Source organism: Cygnus olor, chromosome 2 (genome assembly GCF_009769625.2).
Source record: "Cygnus olor isolate bCygOlo1 chromosome 2, bCygOlo1.pri.v2, whole genome shotgun sequence".
In the NCBI taxonomy this organism is placed as follows: Eukaryota; Metazoa; Chordata; class Aves; order Anseriformes; family Anatidae; genus Cygnus; species Cygnus olor.
In genome coordinates this window covers 82,645,351-82,671,186 of record NC_049170.1, presented here as the reverse complement: position 1 = coordinate 82,671,186, position 25,836 = coordinate 82,645,351, and the positions used below count along the sequence as shown (strand labels likewise).

Genomic DNA, 25,836 nt, shown 5'->3' with positions numbered 1-25,836 from the left:
GATTTCAAAATACAGGAATTGCTTTTTTAAATTGAATGTCTGGAATAAGAGGGGGAAGATTTCAGAGACAGGTGTAGTTTTGCTTGGGAACAGAATTGTATTTTGAAGCCTTCCCCCCGCCCCCCATTACAATCTCTGAAACTCTTTTTTCCTCGCAAAAAGTAGGTATTAAGGAAAAAAAATGTTGGTTCTTGGGCTTTTTTTTCAAGCTCTCAACTTAAATAAGTGTTCAAAAATGAAATTTCTGCATTTTATTAGTTTCCCTTTCTTGTTTTGCTTGTTTTACCCAAGATGGTGCAAAATGTAATGAGGCCTTATGAGGATTAGGCTGGAATGCTGTTTATCCCAGCTTTAATGTCAGTTAAAATGATGTTTCCATTACCATGCAAATGTTTTAGAGAAATGCAGTCAGTTTAACTCCAGTTGTCATCTTAAACAAAAGAGATGAATGTTTCCATCCTTACATGCAAGGCTAATAGTACCCAGAAATGAAGTAGCACTTCCATCTGGGGGCTCATACCACGGCAAATGGTGGTTTCAGACACTGCAGGTCACAGCTAGTACCACTGGGACACCGAAGTTACAGCAAGCTGAGCTGTTGACCGTCAGAGGCAGAGACTGATGAGCTGTTCCTTCTGTTCTGGGGTGAGCAGGCAAACCCTACTAACTTAAATTGTTTTTGTCGGTCTGATGTTGTCTATGAGTGAGTCCCAAGATTAACTGCAGAAAGTTAATCCCATTCCCTCTCTGTCTAATAGATAGGGACATGATGCTTCACTTACGTACGGCATACAAGGTGTGCGCTACTCAGTCTCCCGAGAATATACAGTGCTCTTCTAGAAACTGCTGGGCTTTTTGGTTTCTCTGTTTACTCTTTGGGATGTAGTCACTTTTTCAAAATGCTGTCTTGAAAGTGAGAGGACCGGTTTGACTGAAATTTTTAAAAATCTTCCTGAAATAGCCATTGATGAGAAGATTTTCACCTAGACGCTTCTTTTGTCACAGATCTAAGAAACTTAAGCTGCTAACCAGTGAAGTCTTAAACTGCTACGGGTAGGGGTCTGGAGGGCCTTCCATCAGTTATCGGCAGGATTGATAACTGTCTACTTTTTTAAAGGAAACAGTCTTAACTGTTTAGCTGAGAAAATGCCTTTCAGCTTTACAACAGCTAAGGTGAAAAAAGAAATAGTTAATTTTGTCTTTTAAAAAGTGCTATTTTAGATGCTGCCAAATGGCATGGGTTGTTATTTGAGTGTTTTTCTTCATGAATCTAATTTTAATTTTTTTCTTCCATTGAGCTGACTACTAGAAATATTTAAGCAGGGGGTAGTGGTGGGGGCAACTCTGTGCCCCTGTGCTACGTGTGTCATGCAGTCAGAGCTCTTCTGTACCCAAGCTTTGTTTGTGCCTAAAGGTGTTCTGCACATAGATATTCTCTTGTCTGCTGAATTAAGGCTACCTGACTGGTTCATTATTACTGAGGATGAGTTCCTAAAAAAAGAAGTGGCTGATGTGAGGAGTCGCAGAACGAGCTCTTTAGCAGACCAGGAGAGCTAAGGCTCTGAAATACAGAAAAGCTGATGGAGCTAAAGGACAAAGAGAGCTTTGTAGCAGAGCCCAAAGTAAACCGCAGAAAAGCATTAATAGGCTGCTTGTTTGGGCTTCAAAATACATATATTGATACAGGTCTCTGCCTCGGATGGAAATTGTTACTTGTGGTACACTTCAGGTATTTAAGGCTAATCTAAGATGATAATGGTACTAAATAACGATCCCCGTGAGTTCAGTAGCTACAGCTATTGTTTCAGTATATGAATTGAGATGTTTCTGAATCAATTTCTTACAAGTAGCCACAACCACCCTGCAAGCATATTCGTGTGGAGTGTGCTGTCTCCACTACAATGGTGCTATGGAGCTTTTTATGGCAATTTTGTATATTGATGACAAGTGCATATCCTTGCTGCATTCTTCTTCACCAAGTAACCTGTGAGATATGCATTATGTAGTTGTTCATGTGGTCATTCTCCCCCTACTGCCACCATAATTTACTTTTCGGATTTCTCTTCTGAGAAGGGATCAAAGCAAAACCTGAAAATAATGGTGTTTGAGTTGAGTAGAAAAAAGGAAGGACTTGTTGCAGTAGTAAGTTGCAAATGCTTTGGCTTCCACAGCATTTCAAATATCTTCCTGCAGATGTTATTGCTGTTATAAGGTCAGTTTATATGCAGTTTAAAACATATATATGTGTGTGTATGTATATATATATACACACAAATTTTGCTGTGTGTTAGTCAAAAGCTTTCTTACTTCTGGAAATCACTATTTCAAAGCTATACAGGTAACTTCACTAGCTTTTTCTAAATGTTAAAGATTTTGAGTTTAACTACAATAAGAATGGCTGGTTATTGTTTAGCATGTTTGATGTGTGTGAGAACTGCTGGGGAGTAGTGGAAAAGGATTGTTTCATTTATTATTTTTCTTACTCAACAACTAGAAACTAGAATCACTTTCAGATGTTCTACAATTTCATGAAGAATAAACTAGCCTTAGTGGAAGTCTCACTGTAGGTGGCAAACTATAAAAATAACTAAATCGTTTATCTTCAGAAAAGAAGATTTTTTTTCTTCCTTTTTTTTTTTCCCTCCCCTCAGGAATTCAGTGTCATTTGAAAGACATCTTGGGTCAGAAGAAAAATGTTAAGGATGCAGAATTAATGGTTTCAGTGAAGGAGGCTATGAAAGAGAAACTAATTCAGAGCTTAGGATGGCTTTCCTTAGAAATCAGAAGAAAAAATTTTAGTCTCAGGTGGAGGGTGCACACAGCACCTTAATACTGCAAACAGGTTAATGTGTGTATCCAGTTTGTGTTAAGTGCCGATGGTGAGCCTTCTTTGGCTTTAGGTCACTATGTGCTCTCAGCTCCACATAAAATTTCTACCTTTCCTTTCATTACATGCAATTGTTTGCACTGTTATCATTGGCAACCTCCTTAATGCTTTTTCTTTTTTCCCACTACGTGCTTGGGTTTTTTGCAGTACTGTTTGTTCAATCTCACTTCTTTAAGGCTCTTTTTTCATGACAGTATGATGAAAGCATTTCATTACTGTTTTTACAGAAATTTAATCCTTGCTTTGGCCTCCTAGATGTTTATCTATCTAGTGGTTGTAACTTTTTGTGTGTCCTCTAAAATTAAATGATGAGCTGTTCAGGAGAAGATACCAAACATCTTCTATAGGTTTTTCTAGTGTTTAGTTAAAAAATAAAAATGAACCTTCAGGGACAAATGCTTGTGTGGTATGCTAAGTGAAGAATGCATAGACTGGAAAAAAATTTCATGCAGTTTCAGTTTACTGAGCAAGCAGACAGTATGATAAACTAGAAATGTATCTCACAGAATATGAGCTTAGAACTGAATAAATCTGAAATCTGCTTTAAACCAGGGCAAGACCTTAAATGAGTTAACCAAAAGGTGTGGATTTTCTAGTGTTTGACTTTTTATTCTTTGTCACCAACTAAGCTTGAGAGAAGATGAAGGTAAGGGTAATTTCTTGTTTGGTGCAGATTTTATGAAGGAAAATGGAAGTTACACAGCAAGAGCTGCATGCTTTAGCTGACCGGAAAATGCCCGTCTTTTTTGTATTTCTTGTTGCTTTAGCCTAAAGCATTGAAAACTAACTGCACTGTAAAATAAAAAAGAGGTGTTAAAGGTGGGATTTGTGCCTTCCAGTTGCTATAAAGCTTTGTAGAGGTGCCAGACTGTATCTTTTCTGGAGGCTGGGAGGAAAAATATCTGCTTTACTGTGTTTTTAAGATGAACTTGAGCCTCAATTAGGGTAGTTACGGTAGAGTGTAATCTGCCGCATCTGGCTATTCCCACATGTGAATTTAAAGACTGGAACTGTGCTCAGTGAGTCAGAGGAGAGCATCCCTAGAAGAGAGGAGCTGCTCTGACGGCAGGGCAGTGGGCTAGACCAGGCTGCAGAGATAATAGCAACCCCCTCGATTTGCTGGCTTTGCTTGCAATGCTATCTGTGTGAACACCTTGCAGAGGAGCCGTAACACATCCCTGGGGTGCAGGCGAGTAGGTGTTTGTAAGCTGGGGGTATCGGAACAGCTGACTCCTCGCCATGCCAAACAGGATTAAACAGACTGACACGCTGGGATCGCTTCATTCAGTAAATCCTACCTGCTGCAGTAACGGGCAGCCGAGTGGCTGTAAATACTGGATCCTGGATTTAGGTACAGATATGTACGATAGAAATAACGGGCTGGGGGAGGAGGGTTGTTTGTTTGTCTTGGGATTGTTTTCCAGTCATAGGATCTTAGTAGGATGTTTGCTTTTCTCCTTCTCTCTCTGCCTCTGCTCTCCCCTCCCTCTTGACCCCAGTCAAAAAGTGCGGAGTATAACAGAAAGGACCTGCATGGGAAAGGCAGCAGTTATGAAATGAGTCTGCTGTGTAACCTGCTGGGATGCTATACAGTAAGCTCTTTCAGAAAAAGAATGCATGTACTACTTGATTATTTTTAGCTGAGATGTGGAAGTGAGAAATGGTAACTCTTGTTCTGTGAGATGTTAATAGGGGTAGTAATTTGTTTTAACAGCTTAGAAATTTTCTTAGAATAATGCTGCTAAACCAAAAAATAATAGTGTTTAATATTTGTCAGTTACTTTTACTAAGTTACTGTTAAGAAGTAACGTTTCGGGAATAGAGCTTGAAAGGAAAGGGTGGTTGGGAAATAAACTGGTCTGTAGGCAACTTGTTTAGAGCCATCATTGCTACTGAAATGAGTAATGTGGAAGAAAGCAATGCTGTTTCCATCATGACTGCAGAAACACAGGTAAGGTTGGGGATGTTCATGTTGAACTCAGTTGTTGCTGGGTCTGCATCGCCTTCTCTATTCTAATATTAACAGGAAATGATATTTGTCCTTGCCACTTTGTTGCTGCAGAACAAGTTTGATTCTCATGCATAACACTGAAATATCTGCAGGACAAAACAGTGCTAACCATCAGTGTCTGGAGCTGATGTAGCTGTTGGGATGCTTCCTTTTCAGTTGTTTGCAGCTACGTTCAAGTCTTGCATACCTGTTGCTGTATGCTGTGAGTTTATATGTAAAATAAGCAGCAGAAGGCCAGTTATGCCATTTGTTAGTAGCAAAATTGTTTTTATGGGTGGACCAAAAGGAGAGGGAAGATGGCAGGAGGATAACAAATACAGAATCAAGGATGTAATGGAAAGTAATCTCATAGGGCCGCATGTAAGTCTCAGTAGCTCCTGAAAGACAACAGGGCATCGGAGTACCAGCCAAAGGGAGTTAATGTTAGCAGGCTATCAGCTCTGATCCTGGCAATAGAGCTCTGATCTCAGAAAGATGCTCTGTAGCCCCCAGTGCTGTGTAATCACTTTCTAAAACAACGGTTATTGCAGATGTAAACAAGTACACAGTATCTTGGAAGTGGGGGGATGAAAGGAGTCGATTGCAAATAATAATTGATAGGCAGAATGCTTTGCAGCAAACTGTTCAACAGCAATAGCTTACCCAGAGCTGTGTCTGCCTTCTCAGCTGGAAGTCTGTTAATGGCATGGCAAGAGTCTTTTCCTCTTTAATGTTGCTTTGCGTTTTCCTGTCTTCACTCTTTTGCTTCATTTTTGAACTCTTATTGCTGCAGTGGTTACTCAGGCTTAGATCTATCTATTTTTTAATTCCAAAGTATTTTTAGAAAACCTGCTTTGTAAAATGCTGGGTGTAGCCAATTTTTATATAAATTAAGATCATAGACATGTACAAAGTTTTGTTGGGCAAGCATACGTGATTTCACAAGCATTTTTCCTTGTTCTCTCACTGTTTCTTAAAAACAGATGTCTGTGTATACAAGCCATGTTGTAAAAAAGCTCAATAGCCTTTCATAATAGGCGAACAAACATACTTGCATGCCCCAGTATAACTGTATGCTATTGCTTGAACTGGAATGAGAAAAATTATAACTTTGGTATTTCTGGCCACTACAAACTTAAAACTGATAATTTGGTTTTAGACTGAATATTCACAATGTACTGTACTGCATGATTTTATTGACAGAAAACTTCAACTGAGTCTTTGACTTTTCAAATTCCTTAAAAATTCTCTAAGTATGTTCAGTTTATTTTTCATCAGCATGTTGGATGCATGTAGTGCAATTGATAACTGTGTACTCCTGTTTAATTGAAGGATCCAAAATTTTTTTCCCACTTTTTCCTGAGGCCTGAGGAGGAAAAAATGCAATCAAATTGAGGGAGAAAGAAAATAAGGCCTTAAGTAATGAACTGGCAAGAAACTACTGAAATTAATAAATACATATTGTATTTTTGCCTTCATCTGACATCAGTTGGAGAAAGTAGTGGCGATGTTGGGAGGAAACCAATTCTCATGGTAATTCCACCCATTCCCATAACTTAAAAATGCTCTGCATTTGAGACAAGTGTGGATAAATATCGAAGTTGTTTATGGTTATCTGGCTGAAGAGAGAGTTGAGTAGTTTGTCTGGAACTGGATATTAGAAATCATAACATCTTTTTTCAGTTACCTTATGAGCTAGAGGAAACAATAGCATGTATGTATTTCAGTCCCTAAGTGGGTCACGTGAGTCTATATTTCATTTGGGAAATCTGAGAGGCAAATCTCATGGATGAAGTCCAGGGAATAAATCTACAGAACCAAAATTTATCCTGAAGTTATTAACCATCTGGGGGCCAGTTTGGAGGAGGAAAGGTGGTCGTAGGAGTACGGAGAGTTCTCATTTAGCTTTGAAGAAATGTACTTATTAGGCTTGCAATAGATGGTTTGAAATAATGTGTATGAATCAAACTAGCATTTTTTTTCCTTTCATAACATTTTATGGCATATCAAGCCCCAGAAATCATTCATCCATAAAACAGGATGCTTTTACTATAGAGTAATTGTTAGCAAAGTGTGTCCAAGAAGAGGATAAGAGGTCTCTGAGGACTAGGCTCAGAGGATGCAGTGGGAGAGTCCAGTATTACTAATGGGTTGGTGTAATTCTTGGCGTAGATCCACCTCTACACTTTGAAAATCTATTCTTTTAGAATACAGATGGAAGCTGTTAAATATGTGCTGTGTTTGCTTTTCCATCTCCACCAAAAGAGCATGCACCAAGAATCCTCCTGAAACTGAGCTCATGTGTCAGCTGTATAGTTCAGTATGCAAAGGTGCTGCTTATTGACCTGTATGTCCTTCCTCGCTGTTCTTGCAAAAGGGCTTTTTTGAATTTTCAGGCTTCAAGACTTAGAAGAAGGTTATCTTGTGCTGTTTCTTGGTTAGTAAAAACTGAAGTACATGTCAGATACTGCCAGCTTACTTCCCCTGTGCTTGCACATGTGATCCAGCTGCTTCCCTTGTGTCAACATGAGCAAGCACACAGGCAGCCAGACCAGGGAGTTGATCTAGCAGAAAACATTGTACCACTCCCTTGCTACCCTCAACACCCCTCCCTTTGTCCTCCCAAAATGAATTCAGATGTAAGAGCTTATGCAGGAAGACTGATGTCCTTTCACAGCTGTCATCTTTACTTGTGAACTTGAAGATTTCAGGCTTGGGTTTCTTGCTCTGAATGAGGACGTAAGATCCCCAGGTATCCCTGTTTTCATCTGAGCTACTCCAAATTTTTCTCCCCTATGGTTTGGATGTATCTCTTCGGTCAAACTTGCCATATTTTGATTCATGTAACTTTCATGTGTATTACTTGCTTTATGAAATAAGCTGAGACTGAACAGCAGTGTGGATGGAGTTAGCCCCAAGCAGTCTTCTCCTCTGATCCTTGGGAGTCTGTTCCCTCTACTGCAGTGTTTTCTCGTCTGACCTCTTATAAGTACTGCATGAAATGTAGTAACTTAAATTGGCCTGTTACTACCAACTCCTTGTCAAGCCAGCTACTCAGCTCTTAGTTTAAAAGATTTTTGAAAGATGTAAAAGGAAAATGTATACTATTCTGAAGGAGATGTTGTTAGGTTTGTCTTGCAAACTTTATGTAATGAGTTGTACATGTAACTCCATTTTTGTAATAAGAAAAAATATATATATTTAGGCATTTTTGGGTTTTGCTAAGATGACTCTATTCCAGTTTATCATTAATGAAGAATATTCAAAATTTGAAGTAGGAAAGAACTTCTAGATTTAACTTCAAAATGGTGATGGGAAAAAAGTACTCAATACCAAGAAGGCTTCCCAAATGCAGAGGAAGACAGACCCCAGAATGAATATTGATACATTTTGAGAAGGGTGGAGTTTGATTCTATACAGGAAAATTGCAGCTGCCTCTTCACCTCCTCGACAAATCTGTTTTTCTCTGAGAGTACCTGTAACCAAAGCCTTTGGGACAGGTATTTTTGGTATCATGGTGAAAAGTCTGTATCTGAGTGGATAGGCTTAACCTGAGCAAAGCAGAAATGCCTCAACTCACATTTCAACTTGTCTCTTGCTTTATTACAGCTCTATTTTAAATGAATTACTTCAGTGAAGCAGCAGGATAAGAATAAGCTATCACTTTACGTAATGAAAGTTCCCTCAAGGTGCTCATTGCTAGACTAGTAACGAACAACATGTTCATAATCTCCCTTTGAATGTGGCTGCAAGCAGCTGTAAAAATCCATTGAATCTGCCCACCAAGGCTTGCTCTGACTCATTCTTTTAATAGAGGTGATGAGAATAACAGAATTTAGGTGGTGTAAGTATACCGCGTCCTGCTTTGAAAAGACCACGTTAATAATGTAACAATTCCCTGTAAGGATAGGTTTTCTTCAGAGAATAGGAAAGTATGTTTCTTAGACCACATTTTTTTCCTTGTTTTTGAACATGGGATTGGGCACCTCCAGTCCATTTCTGTGAATTAGTGTTAAAAAAAAAAAAAAAAAAAAACATGTAACGCTATTTGATGAGGTAGTTTGCTCTAAGAAGAAAGCTTCATAGAGGTCAGCTGCTGAGATGCATTGTATGAAAAGCAGGGGACCTGATTAAAAGAAAAAAAAATCAATGCAGAAAAGAAGGGAAGCTAATTAAATTCTTTGTTTCCTTCAAATAATTCATGTTTCCCCTAAATTTAGGCTTACGGTTGAGTCTATAACTTAAAAAGGTGATTAACAATGATCTTTGTTGTGTAGAAGTTACTATTGATACCGATCTCTTCCCCCCTGCCCTTTCTGACTAATTAAAGCAAATAATAAAAATTCTACTTTATTGCCTTTCAAAAGAAGTGTTTTTGCTTCTTTTATTTGCCTTTTTTTTTTTTTCATTTTGATTCCTACATGCAAAGCAGTTTTGGACAGCTCTACCGTGATGCTATCACATTCTCCTGTGGCCACTTAGGTAGTACTGGATGGGTGGGAGCTGGGGAATGATTCTAGGAACTGAGATTTAGATGACTGAGAGTTCATGACATCAACTTTCTTCTGAGCCTTTATTGGGAATAATTGTGAAGGAAATAAAAACAACAGTTGCATGGCAAAAAGTAGCTTTTTTGTGTGCGCAATATGGGCTTTTATCATGCCAAAGAAAACTCAGCAGTGCATATGTTATTTCTGAAGAGACTGTAATCAAATTAATAACGTGGCAATGATGGATTCTGTTTTTAGTATTCAGTGCAGTCTGGGTTTCATACATTTTAATTGCACTTCGAGATAAAATGTCACATCTTTTGCTAATTTATAGGTTGCTTGTTTTAAAATACATTTATACAAGAGTTATCTTTCCCCTTCTAACTCATTCAGCTTCTTTTTTTCCAAGATTGATGAAGTTGTAGAGGAGCATCTTCCCCTTTCCTGATCTCTTACCATGCTTCACCCTGAAAAGGCATCTATGTAGAAGTCTGCAGTTACGATTTTAATAGCTATCTGCTAGTCAACCTTGACTGCGAGTCTGTTTAAAAAAATATTTCCAGCGTGGCTAACCTTTATTAAAATCATGTGTGCTCTTGCTGCTTTGCTCAGGTTACATTTCCATCTGTAGATAAAAAGTCTAAAAACAGTTCAGTTTCCAATCACTGTCATCTAAGTCTGCTCTTGATAATGGCGTTATTGAGCAGGGATTGAGCCCGGAGGAAGTTGTCTGTCAGCACCTACAGCCATCTAGCTGAGCAGTGTGGAGGCTGATAGCAGTGGCACGGCTGTATGTGTGCTCATGAATACTCCAGGTAGTCTGTGCGCTAAAAAGGTTAAGGTTTTGCAACACAAAACACTGTTAGTAAAATTAGTTTAGATCTATATTAAGTGAATTGGATAAGGAAACATCTTTTCTATGTATTAATTTTGGAGCACAAATTTTGTCATGGTTTTAGCAATTCTCTCTCTCCTCCCAATTCACTTAATTACCTTCTTAATTTATTTTTTGAGCTACAACAGCAAAGTATTTAGAAAGAGAAAATGACCACAGTTATTGTAATAGCCCCAAAGCTAAATGATATGAGTATATTATTATTAAGCTTATGGCAGAGTTCCTAACTTGAGATTGATGTGTTTGCACAGCTGTTGCTAAAGCTGTGGCTCCAAACAATCGCTGGTTGTTCTAATGAACTCTTCTGCTTTGAATCAAGAGGATGGAGGAAAAAAAAAAGAGACTGTTAAAATCAGTGTTGGATTAGTATGTGTATTTATGTTAACATGTAACTGCAATAGGTGAAGAGAAGAGGAAATAAGTATTTTTTTTAGTGTGAGTGTTCTAATAACTTTTTTTTAAAGAAATAAAATTATATAGAAGTAATTATTTCTTTTCTGTTACTTGTTCTTCTAAGTTAATATTACCACTGTGTATTGTCTCTTTATTTACATTTATGGGCTTTATTAATAGCCTTGAATATATGATCATGAATTATTATCAATATCTACGCTTTGTGATTCAAAGTATCTGTTTATTGACTCTTACCACATATTTTCACAATTTTAATAGGGAGTTGTTGGAGGTTTTCTCATGTGTTGGAATTTTTTAAGGCATTGGTGGGGGATGGAGAATAAAATACATCTGCTTTCATCTTTCCCTGGAGTCTACTCCTTTGCAAATATCTGGCAGAGGTTATACTTGCTCTGTTTTTTTCAATCTTCTGGACAAAAGGAGAAAAAAAAAGTTGGTTTAGCAGCATTTTATGCTGATTTTACATACGATAGTTTTTTGTCTTCATAATTGTGAAGTTTGTTTTTTATTGCTTTTGCTAGGGCAATGAAAGCTAATTTCCTCCCTACCTGTATGTATCTTCTCAATTTCAAAATTGCACCAATAGAGCTGTGCATCCCCTACTTCCTTCTGAGATCAGATTTGCTTGAACTCACTTGCAGTAATATAGCTAATAAGCAGCTTTTTTTCTGGAGGAGTGAAGATATTCTAAAATCTTAATAGGATAAATTCCTGTTTGGATGCTTTGCACTGTTGAGCTTTCGCTCAAGGAAGTACAGCATGTGCTGCTTTAAATAACGTCTGAGATTGTAGTTCTTCCTAATGAGCTTCCCAATTTCTGCAGGCATGCTTCCTTTCTTCTCCTCCCCCATATCTTTCTCTGATTTTCAGTAGAGCTGAAGACTTGATAAATGAATCTTTTTTGTTGTTTGTTTTTCCTTTTGGTTGTCTGCTCTGTTATCTGCATTGATAGGGCGTTTTTCATATCTGTTCATGTCTTCCTCTTCTGGACTGTTGCACGTGGCATATCAGACAGGTTGCTGTGCTGCTTCATAACTATTTTGCGGAGTGGCATTTATTTTGATCCATTTCAGATGGCAACATTACTTTGCAGCAAAAATTAAAGGAGCAGATTATAAAACACTGCAGCTCAGTAACAGATGAGTAAAATGGATTGTGCAGTTGCCCTGATTAAAAACGGAAACTGCTTGTCACAGATCTTGTGTAAATAGTGGCTTCCATTTGTAGTAAGTGACACACAGCTTTCCACCAAGAGTAGAGCCACATCGTTGCTGCTAACATCACGCCGCATGGCTCTTCAAAAGTAGGTTGCACTCAGCATGCATGAGACAAATGGCTTGTCAACAGCCAGCAAAACTTTCTGCTTAGTGTCTTAAGCGCCAGCACTGCCTATGAGGCCCAGGCCCAGAGCTTCTGCCTTCACTCTTTTCCTTCTTTGGCTCAGAGCTTGCTTCTCCCCACCAGCTAGCTGCTTGATTTTGTCAAAGGCTGAGAGCACTACAGCTCTGAGCAGTGGGAAGGAAGCTGATGCTGCCAGCTCCCACTGCTCCAGGAGCTGTGCTGTGCCCTCTGCCAGCTTCTTGTGCCGGCATCTGAAACTAATAAGCAGTGACATGAGCTGGGGCAAGCTAGGGGTGAGGGCTGTGTGTGGCTCTGCTCTGCTCCAGGCTGAGCTGCAGGCTGAGGCCTTGGGCCTGCACCATGGCAGGTGCTGGCATTCACTGCTCCTGTGGCACCCGTTCTGCTGAAGGAAGAAGCGGACAGGCCATGCCTTCATCAGATCTTCTGATTTGGTCATCTTAAAGGAGCCGGAGATTGCTCATGCCAGGGCATCTGGGGGGAAAAAAGCATATAAAGAAGACCTCTTAAAATGTGCATGTCTCTCTGTAGTAAAACTGCAACACACACACACACTTTTGAAAATGAGTGATGTAGTTGAGACTTTGTGAAAAATCTCAGCAGTGACAATTGGATTTTAAAGGTTGTATTTTAAGGGATGTAGGAAAATTACATTGCTGTGGAAAAAATTGCTTTCTGACATAGAAAATAAGTATTTCTCTTATTTTCTTTTTCTGTTTGCACTGGAGAACTTTCACAACTATTTAATGGAATGAGGGTGGTACCTTAATATTTCTAATTACATGGTTTGTGTCAGTCCTTCTGAGGGAGGAGTTGTGTGTAACTAAATCTGTCAGTGAAAATCTTGCCGGTTGTAGCTCTGCAGAGGAAGTATGTCAAGTGATGTAAAATGTTATCTGTAGGAGGCACTAGTGAGGTGCCAGAGATAGGTAACTAACTGATGTCCCAAAGAAACCTACTGGAGACTGCTCATGAAAAGAAGAGAACTTTGTCTGAAAATTAGAGCATGGGTTTCTGTTTATCAGCTCTGATGTAAAAGCATGCAAGCCCTGTGCAATTAAGGATTAGTAGAAGTACAGTCCCCATCTAGGGGAAGATGCATAATTTAGTATAATTAATTATACTAAAATGATCACTTTGATCCGTAGAGATATGATAGAGGATAGCTTGCTTGTTGCGCTTAATAGACTTTATTGGACTGGCATAGGATGAGAACTTGACTGACAAACCGACAACCGACATAAATCTGTCTGTCCTGCCAGGCACATGGATGTGGTTGTCTTTAAGTTCGAGCTGAAAGAGTTGAGTTTAGATCAAGACATTGATCATTAAAATATAAACTGCATACAGGGAAGCTGATTAATCTGTTAAAAGCTGGTGGTTTTCACAAACTGGGAAACTGAACTTAAGTAACTTCTAAGTGCTTCCTACTTGTGACAAAAAAAAAAAAGATATTTCTTTCCAAAAGTAGTATTGAATAACAGCTTGTTGCAGAGGTTGAAGTACCCACAAAATCCACTCTCTCCTTCTGAAGCACTACCTTGCACTTGCAGTAATACACAAAATTTAGGTTTGGGGGTTTTTTATCCATGTGGTCTTAACTCCAGGGAGTACAAACAGAACTACTTCTATTCACCTGAGAAAGTGTTTCTTGGCACAGTATTATCCCTTCTTCCTGCTGAAGAAAAAAAAAAAAGTGTGGATGCAAAACCATCCAGCAGGTGTAAGAGGAGGATTTTTTTCAGTGTTGGTGTTTAGCTCACAACTAACAGTGGTGTGTTTACAGCTCTCCCCTTGAGCAATTTATAATGCATATGAAATTGTTAAACATTTTAAAACCTTAATTTCTGAACAGGGTAGAAAGGAAGGTACGAAAGGATATTTGGAAAAAAGAAAAGAGTATGAGATGACAGAACAGTAATAACATAAACAGTGTATTAAACCCTTCAGGCATGTAACACTGATTTTCTGTCTCAAATACATTGTATATTCGTTTTGCACTTACTCAGATATTTTCTTCATTCCTTCTTCTACTGATATCGCAGATAGGTTTGTTGGATGACTTTTTTCAATTTCAGAAAGACCTTTGGAAGTTAAGCTGACAATGCCTGTCTCCACCTCTCTCTTGAGGTTTTCTGTGTGTTTGTTTTAAAATTGCAGACATGCTTGTGGGGCAGCTTAGGATCTCATTAAAAGAAGTTGACTAGTATCTAGCCTCAAGCTTAGAATTCCAGTCTATCAGATATTAACACAATCATCCTTTGATAACTTGAAAGGTTAAATTATTGAATATATTTAAATCTAAATGGTCTGGGCATGTATGTGCATCAGTCACAATTAATATAGACAAATCATTAATCTGGGAAGATATACTAAAGAATTGAGCTATCTTCTTTTAGCTACACACACTGAAAATATTAGAAAATATATTTCAGCATAGAGCATAACTTGAAATAAAAGACTGAAAAGATTTGCTGAACAGAAGTTCATAGGCAGTGTGTTCCACTTCTTCAGTCTCATTTGTATCTAGATTTGCGTTTATGTGTTGAATACTATTTTTTTGCATTCTATGAAAATTATTGACAATTAATGAAAATTATCTTTGTATCATAAGTGAAATTAGTGCTTCCCGGAGAGCATCGGGGAAATTCCACATTTGCAAGCTTAATAAAGCTAAAACTGTATTGTCTTTAAATGGTAACTGCTTTTATGGTGGTTTGTTAAAGCTGAAACACATCTAATGTATTTTGATATATGTTCCAGTATTGGTTTACAAAAACTGTGCAGTAAGGGTCCAAGGAGGATATCCAGCAGGAGAGAACTAAAATTCTTGACATGCATGGAGTTCTGAATGGTCTCGTATGTGGCATCTTGACTGCAAAAGAAATTCCCAGGCAGAAACTGCGTGTGTCCACAAGTAAAATAAGCTTCTCACTCTTTTTCTTTTTTCAAGCCTTCCCCATCTCATCTAATAACAAATGATGACTGTATGATTGGGTCTTTATGGGCTTTCGTTATTAGGTAACTTCCTCTGAAGCAAAATTTGACTTGGCTCAAAATGGAACGTGCTTGTTTGTAGGTAGATATGGGCTTGGAGATTATTGCTTCCAATTGCACCCAACTTACATATTAAATTCTTGCATTTTTTTGAACCAACAAGCAGCTCTCATCCCCAAATATTTGTAATGTACCTACATCACAATTTACAGATAGCTGACTAGTTGCCCTGTGTGACAGCCTGCTTTTGTGGGCTCTTCGGTCTGTACAGGCCATGGCAGTGGACAGGACTTGCAGTGGTAGTGTGGCACACCATGTAGGGGCCTACCAAGCTTGCTTTGCTCCATTTTATTTTATTTTATTTTATTTTATTTTATTTTGTTTTTAACTCCTTGCCCAATTTCTGTTTCATAGTCCCCAGAGCGGGTGGGTGAGGTGTTTGCAGCATTCTGGTTTTAGATGGTGCAGAGCAGGCATCAAGGAGACTGGTTGATTCCCTAGGTAAGGAAGTCGGGTTTTTGTAGCCCCTTACTCTCCTTGTAAATACAAAAAGTCTAAAAATGGCAATATGGAAATAGTTAATATGAAGCAGAGTCTTTCAAGTCATCAACTAGCTCAACATGGCTGATTTATTTTTTACGAAAAAAACAGTTTATTAATTGCAGATGTGCATGTTTCCAGTGTTAAGAAAGCTGGGACTAGAATGAAAATTACCATTTCCCTTTAAGTTTCAAAAATTTGTCTGTTCATTGAAGGTAACTTTATCTTCTGGTTTGAGGGGGGTTACAACCCACACTGCCTGCCCTTTTTCTTTTACTTAAAAATATATTTATGGACTCTCAGTGAACTCTCTGACCTTAGCAACAGAGCAACATATGTGATTTTACTTGGAGAGAAATGGAAGTTAAATGCCCTCTTTTCTTATTGTGGCTATGCATTATAAAACAAAGCACATCCCTTAGTTTTGTTTTGTTTTGTTTTTAATAAGCTATTGAATTATAAAGCTGTCTCTACTTGAGTAAATGGTGGTTTTATTAAATTCGATGGTTTCTAGTTGGATTGGTGTTGCTATGTGTGATTGTTATATGCGTTGGGGTTTTTTTGCTCTCCAAGATGGCCATCTGTTGCATTTATCTTTTTCGAAAAGGGAATCTGACACTCACTAGAAAGTTTACTGTACTTGAAGCACAGTTGGGGTTTGCATACCCCAAATTTATTCCATCTGTTTTGGTTTAAAAAGTCCATGTTGTTCTTGGTTTAATTTTTGAATACTCCTTTTTTCCTCTTAGCACGTTTTAGTGATAAAATATTCTTGAGCAACCCTAGAAAAACAATTTGTTATGTAGTCACAAAGGAAACAAAGCCAATTTTAGCATAAACATTCCCAAGCATAGTAATCAATCAAAGTGTGTATCTCTGATTAGATAGATAGATAGATATGGTATATAGTGATGGGCCAGGCAAAAATAAGACACACCCAAATGGCTTTTCTCAGAGTGAAGATTAAAGGTCTTTCATTTTGTGTTCTTGAAAACCTCCTATATTGGATACTGATATTCCCCAACGTTTGAATCTGACGGTGTGTCCACTTAAATGTATGAACTTGAACAACTTTTTTTTTTTTCATGACTGTGCCCACGTATTGTGACCCTGGGCTAGAAATACTGATCTGAGGAAACTCATAGGAGTAGGAATTGCAGAATCTGGACTCCTGGGAGCTGGGATAGGATGGGAAAATGGACAATAAAAGGTCTCCCTGGAAAAACACCGCAGTGTTTTATTTGCACTGAGTATTAACATTGATCTATGAGACTGCGGGGGTGTTTTCTGCAAATTTAAGGAGGCCGGGGGGAGGAATCAGGTCTGAAGAGACTAGTGGGTTGACATTCCATTTGGGTTAATACAGGTGATGTTAAACCTTTTTATTTTTCCAACACTTTTTAAGTAGAATTTGATATTTAGACTGATGCTTTTATGGCAATGCAGTATTTTTTATTAATTTTAGGCTTTTTCTTATCCCCCAGTGCTTTCATAGGCAAAGGGGAGCAGTGCTATCATTTTGGTGTACTGCTTACACTCCGTCCACTTTTATGATTCCCTGAAGCCCTAATAATACGTACTTCATATTAAATCTTGCAGAAGAGAAGATGAGAAGCAGTTACATGCTGCACACCAAATGAAAATTAATGCTGTGTGGGAGGATATGGCTGAAGTATGTGCTGTGAAACATGTCTGGCTGACATTGTTTTGTCTTTTAGATCCTCTCCACTTCAGTGGATTGTATGCATTTCTTCCTGCTCTCTTCACTCCTCCTGCCCACAAACTGTTGGCTGCCTTGAGTTAAGAGTAGGAGTGGTACAGCAAAAGTGCATTCAGACGAAAATACTACTTTCCCACACTTTCAGGGGCTCTTCATTGTATCGCTTGTTTTTATGAGAAATTCATTATTTCATGTGTTGACTGTCAAAAGGATGAGCAAAAATTTGAGGAGGTTTTAGAAAAAGGTTTTATTAACTGCTGGCATGTTAGATGCTCAGGGATAGGCATGTTTATGTAAAAATAAATCTTACGCAATCAGTTACTGCACCACAATGCTGCCTTTTCCTCAGCAGGGAATAATTGTAAAGGAAAGAAATGCCAACAGATACAAAAACACAAAACAGTTAGTGCTTGGTGAACTTCATTGTGAAGGCCTAATTGCTTTTTTTAATAAACAAATGAACGTACTCTGTTTTATTTGTGGATGGACTTATATGGACCCTTATTGGGACCCGAAAAATATATACAAATGGAAGAAAATAGGCTGAGTGCTTATAACATCCTAAAAGTCTTGAAAGCACAAATTCAGTTTGTGCTTTGAGAAACTTATTTACGAGAACCCCACTACTGTTCTCTGCTCTTCTGTGTTCCATTAGCAGGATGGCAGAAAGTTATTGAAGTATCCATCAGCTGATACTTGCTTAGATTTCTGAAATGAGAAATCTGGTAAAAAAAAAAAAAAAGATGCATGATACAATAAAGGTAAAGGTGGATTTGGTGAAAGAGCAGTCTAACTTCTTACAGAGGTTTACAGGGAGATTGTTTAGATTCCCGTGGAGAGTTTGCAGGTGACTGGGAGTTTTGTTTGGATTACTTTTTTTAATAAACAGACTATTTAAAAATGAAATCAGTAGTGATGTGGGTGCTGATGACTAGTATGCTTGCTTTTCAAACATACTTGCTGACGATCCTTAAACAGTAATTCACAGGCCTTAGAGGGATCTTCAGACTGCAAGTTGAAAACTGTGGTTACAGGTAATTAATTTCTTCCATATGTTTCCTGCTTCACCGGAAAGAAGTGTGTAGTAATTCTGTAACACTCACGTCTCTACATCTTGAGAAAAAGGTGACTAACATAATTCTGCATCTGCTTTCTGATGGTACCCATTCTTAAGGCCTTAAACCAGGTTGATGGTATTGTAGGAGGTCTGCTTAGTCTTGTGCAGCATGCTTACAGTTGTGGCTAGAGAGTAATTCTGTAGATGCATCCTGATTCTGGATTTAAAGTGCTAGTAACTAGGTTGCTGGACTGAAAGTATGTTTTATGAAGTTTATCTTCTTTATGGAAAAACAAAAAAGCAGTTATTGGTCTGGATGTGTACATTCAGTATAACAGAGCAGACCTTAGCACAAGAGCTGATGTGTTTTAACAGTCACGTGCCTGTTAATGGACGCAGATTTGGTTTTATTGGAACAAACTGGAATGTTTATAAACAGCCTGATCACAATTTTGGTTTCCAAGGAAAGGAATGTCTCTTTTTTTTTTTTTTTCTCGGTATTTTGTATTTTTTTTTAAGATAATCCTCTTTGAAACACAATGAACAATTATGGAAAAAGGTGTTGTCTTATTTTATTTACATTCTATGTCTCTTTCACCATCTTAGCTGTGGCTTTCAGGCCAGAATTTGCTCTTAATATTCTATGGAAACAGAGCAGGCTCACATACTGGTGTGTAGATCCAAGATTTGTGTGTTTCCAGTGAAGTGTATTGCTACAACAGTGACCTTATTATCCAACAAAATTCAAACTACCTCTGGTCAGACTGGCAATATGCCTCTTATGGAAAAGCTGCCAGAAGAGGTGACCTGAACATCTGTGTCAAACTTCAAGAAGGAATGCAAACACTGCATTTAATTCCCAGCAGAAGAAAAATTCAACAAAACATGATTTATGTCATCTTTATATAAACTAGCTATCTACAAAAGTGCACACACAGGGGAAAAAAAAAAAAAGGAACCAACATACTTGACAACCTAGCAGAGTCTTGTTAATATTCTGGTGCTAGGTAATATTCATAGGAGTGGCATTATGAGAATGTGTCTTTCTTCATATAAAAAAAAATATATATATATATATATATGCTTTTAGGGAAAAGAGCAATCGGGGAAAGAAACGTTATGCTGCATGGGAAAAATCAATGTAGTCTCACAATAGCTCACCCAGTGAGTGTTTATTATAAGCATACTCTATGCTCCAAGTGCCTTGGTGGGAAAGTAATATTGACCTCATATGCATATAGCTATTGCTATGTCCTTTGACTATGGAACTTTTCAGGCATTGTCATGCTAAGAAATACTGCTGATCCTGAGACTTGAAGAAATGGGCCTCTAAACATAGTTGTTCTCTTCTTAAAAAAAAAAAAAAAAAAAAAAAAAAAGAAAGGAAAGTAAAACTCCAAGAAGATTTAAACAAAATAAACAGATATTTAGCTGTTCTCTTGATTCTTCTTTCCCTGTCTCCCAGGGTAGAAAATAAATAAATAATGAAAGTAACTAGAGCATTTGTAATGAAATTTGGGATTTACAAAATTTTGCTTGTCTCACTGAGGTAAAATTTTTTGCTTTTTGTGTCCATGCTTAAAGCAATATGCATTAAAGGATAAAATAATCATATCATTCCATAAAATCAGGTTATATATTGAAAAAATAATCTATTAACAAATAAGTATCAGTAGTGCTGATATGAATTATAATAATTGAGTCAGTCAGAACTACGTAATGTTTGACTGCTGTAAACAAAGTGCTTATTTGTGGGTGGCCATGTGCAACATGGACGGTGATAGCTCTAGTGTTATTAAAGGCCAGTTTACTTTAAAGTAATTTTGTCTATTCTTGCATATATCCAATCTGAGTCTATGAGATAGTCCTTAGGGTCCTTAAAACTGCTCTAGTAGCATGTCTTATATTGAGCATAGTAAGTTACGTGTCAGTTTTTGGGAGGTCAATGCAGGTTTCTAATAGGGTTTATGCTTACTATGTAGTTTCAAGTGACGTGAACAGCTGACAGGAGTAGCCTACTAGTTTTCATATGTGTGATTTGATGGTTAATGCTATGTTACCATCAGTCTTCGATTTGCAGGAGATGATAATGCGTTTTAAACTTTTTTTGAGTCAAACTGATGGAGGGTTTACACAAATGAACTACCAGTCATTTGCCTTGTTTCTCCCTTACAAGTATCTCATCTTTAAAATGCTCTCCTCGTTCTTTTTTTTTTTAGACTCCCTTTCAGTCTCCAGCAATGATGCCAGTCCTCCTGCTTCAGTAACATCGCTTCAACCCCATATGATTGGAGCACAGAGTTCCCCGGGTCCCAAGCGCCCTGGCAACACTTTGAGAAAATGGCTTACCAGTCCTGTGAGGCGTCTCAGCAGTGGAAAAGCAGACGGGCATGTCAAAAAACTGGCCCACAAACATAAGAAGAGTAGAGAGGTTCGCAAAAGTGCCGATGCAGGCTCTCAGAAGGACTCTGATGATAGCGCAGCAACCCCACAAGATGAAACTATTGAAGAGGTGAGTGTTGAGGGCAACTGCCCGAGACGTGTTTCTGTGACTCCGCTAAAACTACATGTTTTCTGGTAAAGGTTCTCTCTTAAGTTGATGCTCCAGCAGTTGAGCTAAGTGGCTTGTGCCTTGTACTACTCATTCCTGATGGCTGCTGTTCTCTGCATAAGTGCTGTGCCAGGCATACTTTGTGCCCTTCCAATAAAACACTACGCAATTGTTCCCTTTTACCTGACTTGAATCTGACTAGCAGTTTTGGTAGTTATGATATAGAAAACTGGTCTTAGATATGCCCAGTTAATTAGTTCTTATTTTTCTTGCTCCTGATGTATTGTGCTGCAAGCTTGGAACACCAGTGAGTTATACAGTGAATATAGGGAAAGAAAAGACTAGTGACTTGGTAGCATGGAGAAGTGGGAGAAGTGCTTTGGGAAGGAATATTGGCATCTGTCCTTGAATGCCAGACTGTACAAAGAGACTCTCTCTGGTGCAGTTGCAGCCTTGTTTTGAGGGCATCATTCTGCAGTTGTGTGAGTGAGGGAAAATCTACGACCAGGTTTCCTCTTAAAAGTGAGGAAAGAACAATAACTGTCTATGGTGTCTTCCTTTAAATGTACCTAAATTATCCTGTGAAGTCAGTTGCATTAAACTTTGGCTAATTTATAGTTCCTTGTGTAGTTGGAAGGACTGCCTTTCAACATGACTGTAAAAATTATACAGGCAGTCTGCTTTCACTACTTTAAAGTGGAGCTGCATGTTTCAATTAGAAAGGATGATTGACAAAATACTTCTTGTACTGTTTTTTTGTAGCCTTCAGACATCTCGATATGAAGGTCAGTACTTCCAATACAAAGTCCTTGAGTTACTAAGTTAGTAAAACGCAACTTTAACTTCACAGAACCGAACTTGGAAAGGAAGTATTTGGTAACAACTTTCTGTAGTAAATTTCAAGCTGTCTGTCTGTTTCCCAGTATCTCAATCCATCTGCTTTTGCCCCAGACACTGAAAACATAATCTTCAGCATAGGCTTTTTTTTTTTCATTGTTGAGGAGTTGACCTGTGTGTGTAGGATCATCTTGACTTGTTGGGAGACAGGTGAATCTACAGAACTGTCTTAAGACAAGCTTGTGTTTAACAAGCTTCATGCTACTGAGAAGGCAATGGAGCTTGAATGTCTTCATTTTATTTACAGAGAGGTCGGAACGAAGGGCTGAGCAGTGGCACTCTCTCCAAGTCATCCTCTTCAGGCATGCAGAGCTGTGGAGAGGAAGAAGGTGAAGAGGGAGCAGATGCTGTACCACTTCCTCCTCCCATGGCAATTCAGCAACACAGTCTTCTCCAGCCCGATTCGCAGGATGACAAGGTAGGAAGAGGAAGCAGGGAAGGCTTCGCATGTTGAGACGGCCTCTGCCAAAATCTTCCTTCTGTCTCCAGAAGTCTTTGTAGAGTATGTAATACATCTTTATGGTAGACAAAAATTATCAACATGCAACTTCAGACAATATTAAAAGGGTTTCCTGTGGAAAGTGTGTGAATGAACTGTATATTTTAAATGCAGAGGTGCAACAATTTTTCTACTGGACCTTTCTATGTAGAACTGAGAAGCTTGATGTTTTTGCAAACCTATTTACATCTGTTTAACAGATGTCATATTTAGTGATTAGAATTTAATGGCTTTATAACCATACCTTTGGTACTCAAGTTAAAATATGTGCAAGTAAAGTTTATCTGGAGAAATGAACAGTTATATATTGGAAACCTTTTTAGATCATAGACTGTTCACTAAACCCTATTATTTTGGATAGCCTCATGTTTGGGGAAAAAAAAAAAAAAACAGTGTACATACCTTAACAGAAAGAGCTGTTGATGTTGACTTTAAGTTGTTTTTGTATAGTAGCATATTTTTATTATTTTTTATTTTTAAATGTGTGCTTTTACAGCTGTGCCACAAAGTTAATATCCAAGTAAGGATAATAATCCAGCTGTTGGGCTTTTTTGGTGTTGTTTTTTTTGTTGTTGTTGTTTGGTTTGTTTTTGTTTGTTTTTTAACAAACAAAAGCACATTTAAATTGAGGGTTGAAACTTCTGTTTTAGTAGATGAAATTCTGGGATATAGGTAGTAACTGTGTGAAGGAGTTCTTACATGCATATAACCAGTTTTTCTTAAATGTTATGAAGTTCATACATTTAGAGGGTTTATTTCAATTTTCAACATAGATTGAATGTTTAGGGGACAACTGTCAAGCCAGGAAATTAAGGTTTTTAGAATAGAAACAGTCTGGACTTGCATAGCAAATACTCACATTACAATGGTCTACCCATTTTGTTGTTTAAAATTTTTAACCATTGTAATATAGTGTAAAGACTCTTGATGAATATTGTGAGTTTATCGTCGCTATTTTGAGTGATGAAGATGTCATTGACAGCTTTGGCTGATCTCGTTGACTTTTTTTTTCCTTTTATCTGACTGCTTTCCAGTAGGGATCTCAATCATCCCTGAAGCTGTCATTTGTAGGATCAAACTGGCTGGCTTCCATGTTCTATGTGTATTTATTTCCTACATGTTTTCTGAATTGGAATATTATAATACACAAGTTGGGGTGAGGGGAATGTTAATATTTTGGGAAACACTTCTGAAACGAAACAGGCAAAAACAGGCATTTTAAAATCTTGCTGACCTTCAGACCTGAGAGAATATTTTAGGGCTAGAAAATAAGAATCTCTCTTTGAGGTTAAGGAATAGAATAAAAATAATGTTGGTGAAAATATATTAAAGCTTCTGCTGAGAAGCTGCCATATTTGCATGTCCCTTCAATGATACAAAAAGAAATTATAAGAAAGCCATATAAAAATTTGTCCAGATAAAAGTGGCTTTTGCTTATTATTAGTTATTTTTATACAGCAAGAACAGTTATTTGAAGAGGTATGCTTGTAACTTCATTCTAAAGAAACCTTCTTACAAGTTAGTTAAAATTTGGTACAGTTATATGCTGTGCCATAACTGTTCAAAATAAAGCTGTTTCTTCTGAGGCACATCGTTTTGATGCAGCATCTGCATGGTGGGAAGCAAAGTCCCATCATGTAGCAGCCTTGAAGTTTGTATGTGCCACCCTGAAGTCCACGCACTGAAACAGAACACCAATTTTCAGTACCTAAAGCAAATGCTTTTTAGGTACACAAAAGTGAGAAGCCAGAGCCATTTTACCCAGCAGAACTCAGTTGGCTCTATTGACAGAGTCACTGATTAATAGAGGCTCACAAACAAATCCCCTGCCGTCTGCCTTCTGGGTGGAGTCTTTCACATTCCTGCTATGGTCAGTGGTTTCTTGGGTTGCTCAGCTCCTCTGGATCCCGAGGAATGTCTCCTCCTTTTCATGACCTCAGAGGCTTGGCTTTGGTCTGCACCTCACTGCAAGCATTTCTTCCTTTCTGTGGCTCCTGATCTACACTCATGCTGCAAACTCCCAGCTTTTCTGGGCTTGCACTGCCCTGCCCAGCCTGCTGTGGGCTCCAGCAGCATCTCACACCTGTACGTGCTCATTTGCTCCCTCCGTCTTTCTTCGTTTTCTGGGCAAGGGCTGTGTTCTGCTCCCAGAGCACATATATCATCAGGAAGGTCAACAGACAGACTTCATCAGTGCAGCCCAGCAGCTCCTTCTTTTTCGGATAATATACGATATAACCACACGAACTGGAAACCAAGCAGTTCTGAAGTTTTACCCACGGTCACACTTCATATACTCCTGCAGCACAACAGAGAGAAGGGACCTTGACCAGAGTCTGATTACAATGCTGACAGTGTTTTGTGAGGCTGAGCTGAGCTCCGCATCCAAAGTGAAAAGCTGCATACCAGCACAGCTTTGGGAAAAAATTGTTTACAGATATCAGAAGCATACGATTGCCTAAAAGACATGCTAGCTGTGGGCTGCCTTAGTTTTTGGTGTGCATGCAAGTATCATCTGCTAGGCCATGCTGGTATGTCTAATATCACTACATAACAACCATTTTCTCCCCTAAGAGCTCACCTGCACAGTATGCGTTCTTCTGTTTGGTAGAATCATTGCACACTTCATGGATTTGCATTTGATGGCAGTTTACAGGTTGTTTGTGTTTAATTTTTGGATAAGCAGTATTAAAGTTTCAAGATCAGTTATACTAATATGAAACTAATTATTTTTGCTTTTTGTTTTCTCTTTGTAAACTCTGACGCAGCATTATGTTGACTTGTGTTCTGTCTCTGCTTTGGCTCAGTTCCCCTATCTTTCCATTTAAAGTTGTCCGTGTTTCCTTTGCTTACCCAACCCCTCTTTTCCTTTCCGAATAAGGCGAATACAAGGCAAACTACCCCAAATCTGTACGTTGCTTTTTGTATTGACTTAAGGAGAGCCTTGTCCCACCCATACTTGATTTGAGCAGAACCTCCTGTGTTAAGTCATTATACATGCCATTTCTTTGTTCAATTTGTTGGAAACATTTGCAGGACAGCTTACCCTGTGCTACGTGATGTTCACCATGCTGTTCGTAATATGAAATAAGGTTCATATTACACCCTGTTTCCACTTTCCAGTTATTTAATGATGAATGTAATGTGCAAACAACTCTGTTTGCAAATTACTGAGACTGAGTTTAATGGCCCTCTCCCAGAATCCTTTACTGTGAACACCTTTTGCCTTCAGTTGTATCTATAAACTGGCATTTTATAGCTTGTGAGGCCAGAGATCTTCTGTACTCTACACATACCATTGGGGAAAATGGATGGCACAAGGAATGGTGAGCTCAATTTCCCCTCTGAATCTGGGCAATGTATTCCAGCTCCTTTAGAAAAATAGATGCCCCTGAGTTACTGGTGTGTTTTTTTTCTTAGTTTAATTGGTGTTTCATCTTATATTTCAAGCCCTCTTGGTTCTTGTTAGTTTTCTGCAGCTGTCATTTTGTTTAACCAGCAATAAAATGTTAACTGTTTGTTGTTCACTGGGTCAGCTCA

At 38.3% G+C, this 25,836-nt stretch overlaps 1 protein-coding gene across 2 annotated transcripts in view; it reads left to right on the top strand.

Annotated features, from left to right (window-relative positions):
* Positions 1-25,836, top strand: part of TRIO (trio Rho guanine nucleotide exchange factor) — a 248,601-nt gene that overhangs the window by 193,564 nt on the left and 29,201 nt on the right. For both annotated transcript variants that reach the window (XM_040548080.1, XM_040548081.1), the window contains exons 35-36: positions 20,569-20,861; positions 22,045-22,215. In XM_040548080.1, coding sequence (XP_040404014.1) covers positions 20,569-20,861; positions 22,045-22,215 — 464 coding nt within the window. The remainder of the gene's footprint in view (positions 1-20,568; positions 20,862-22,044; positions 22,216-25,836) is intronic.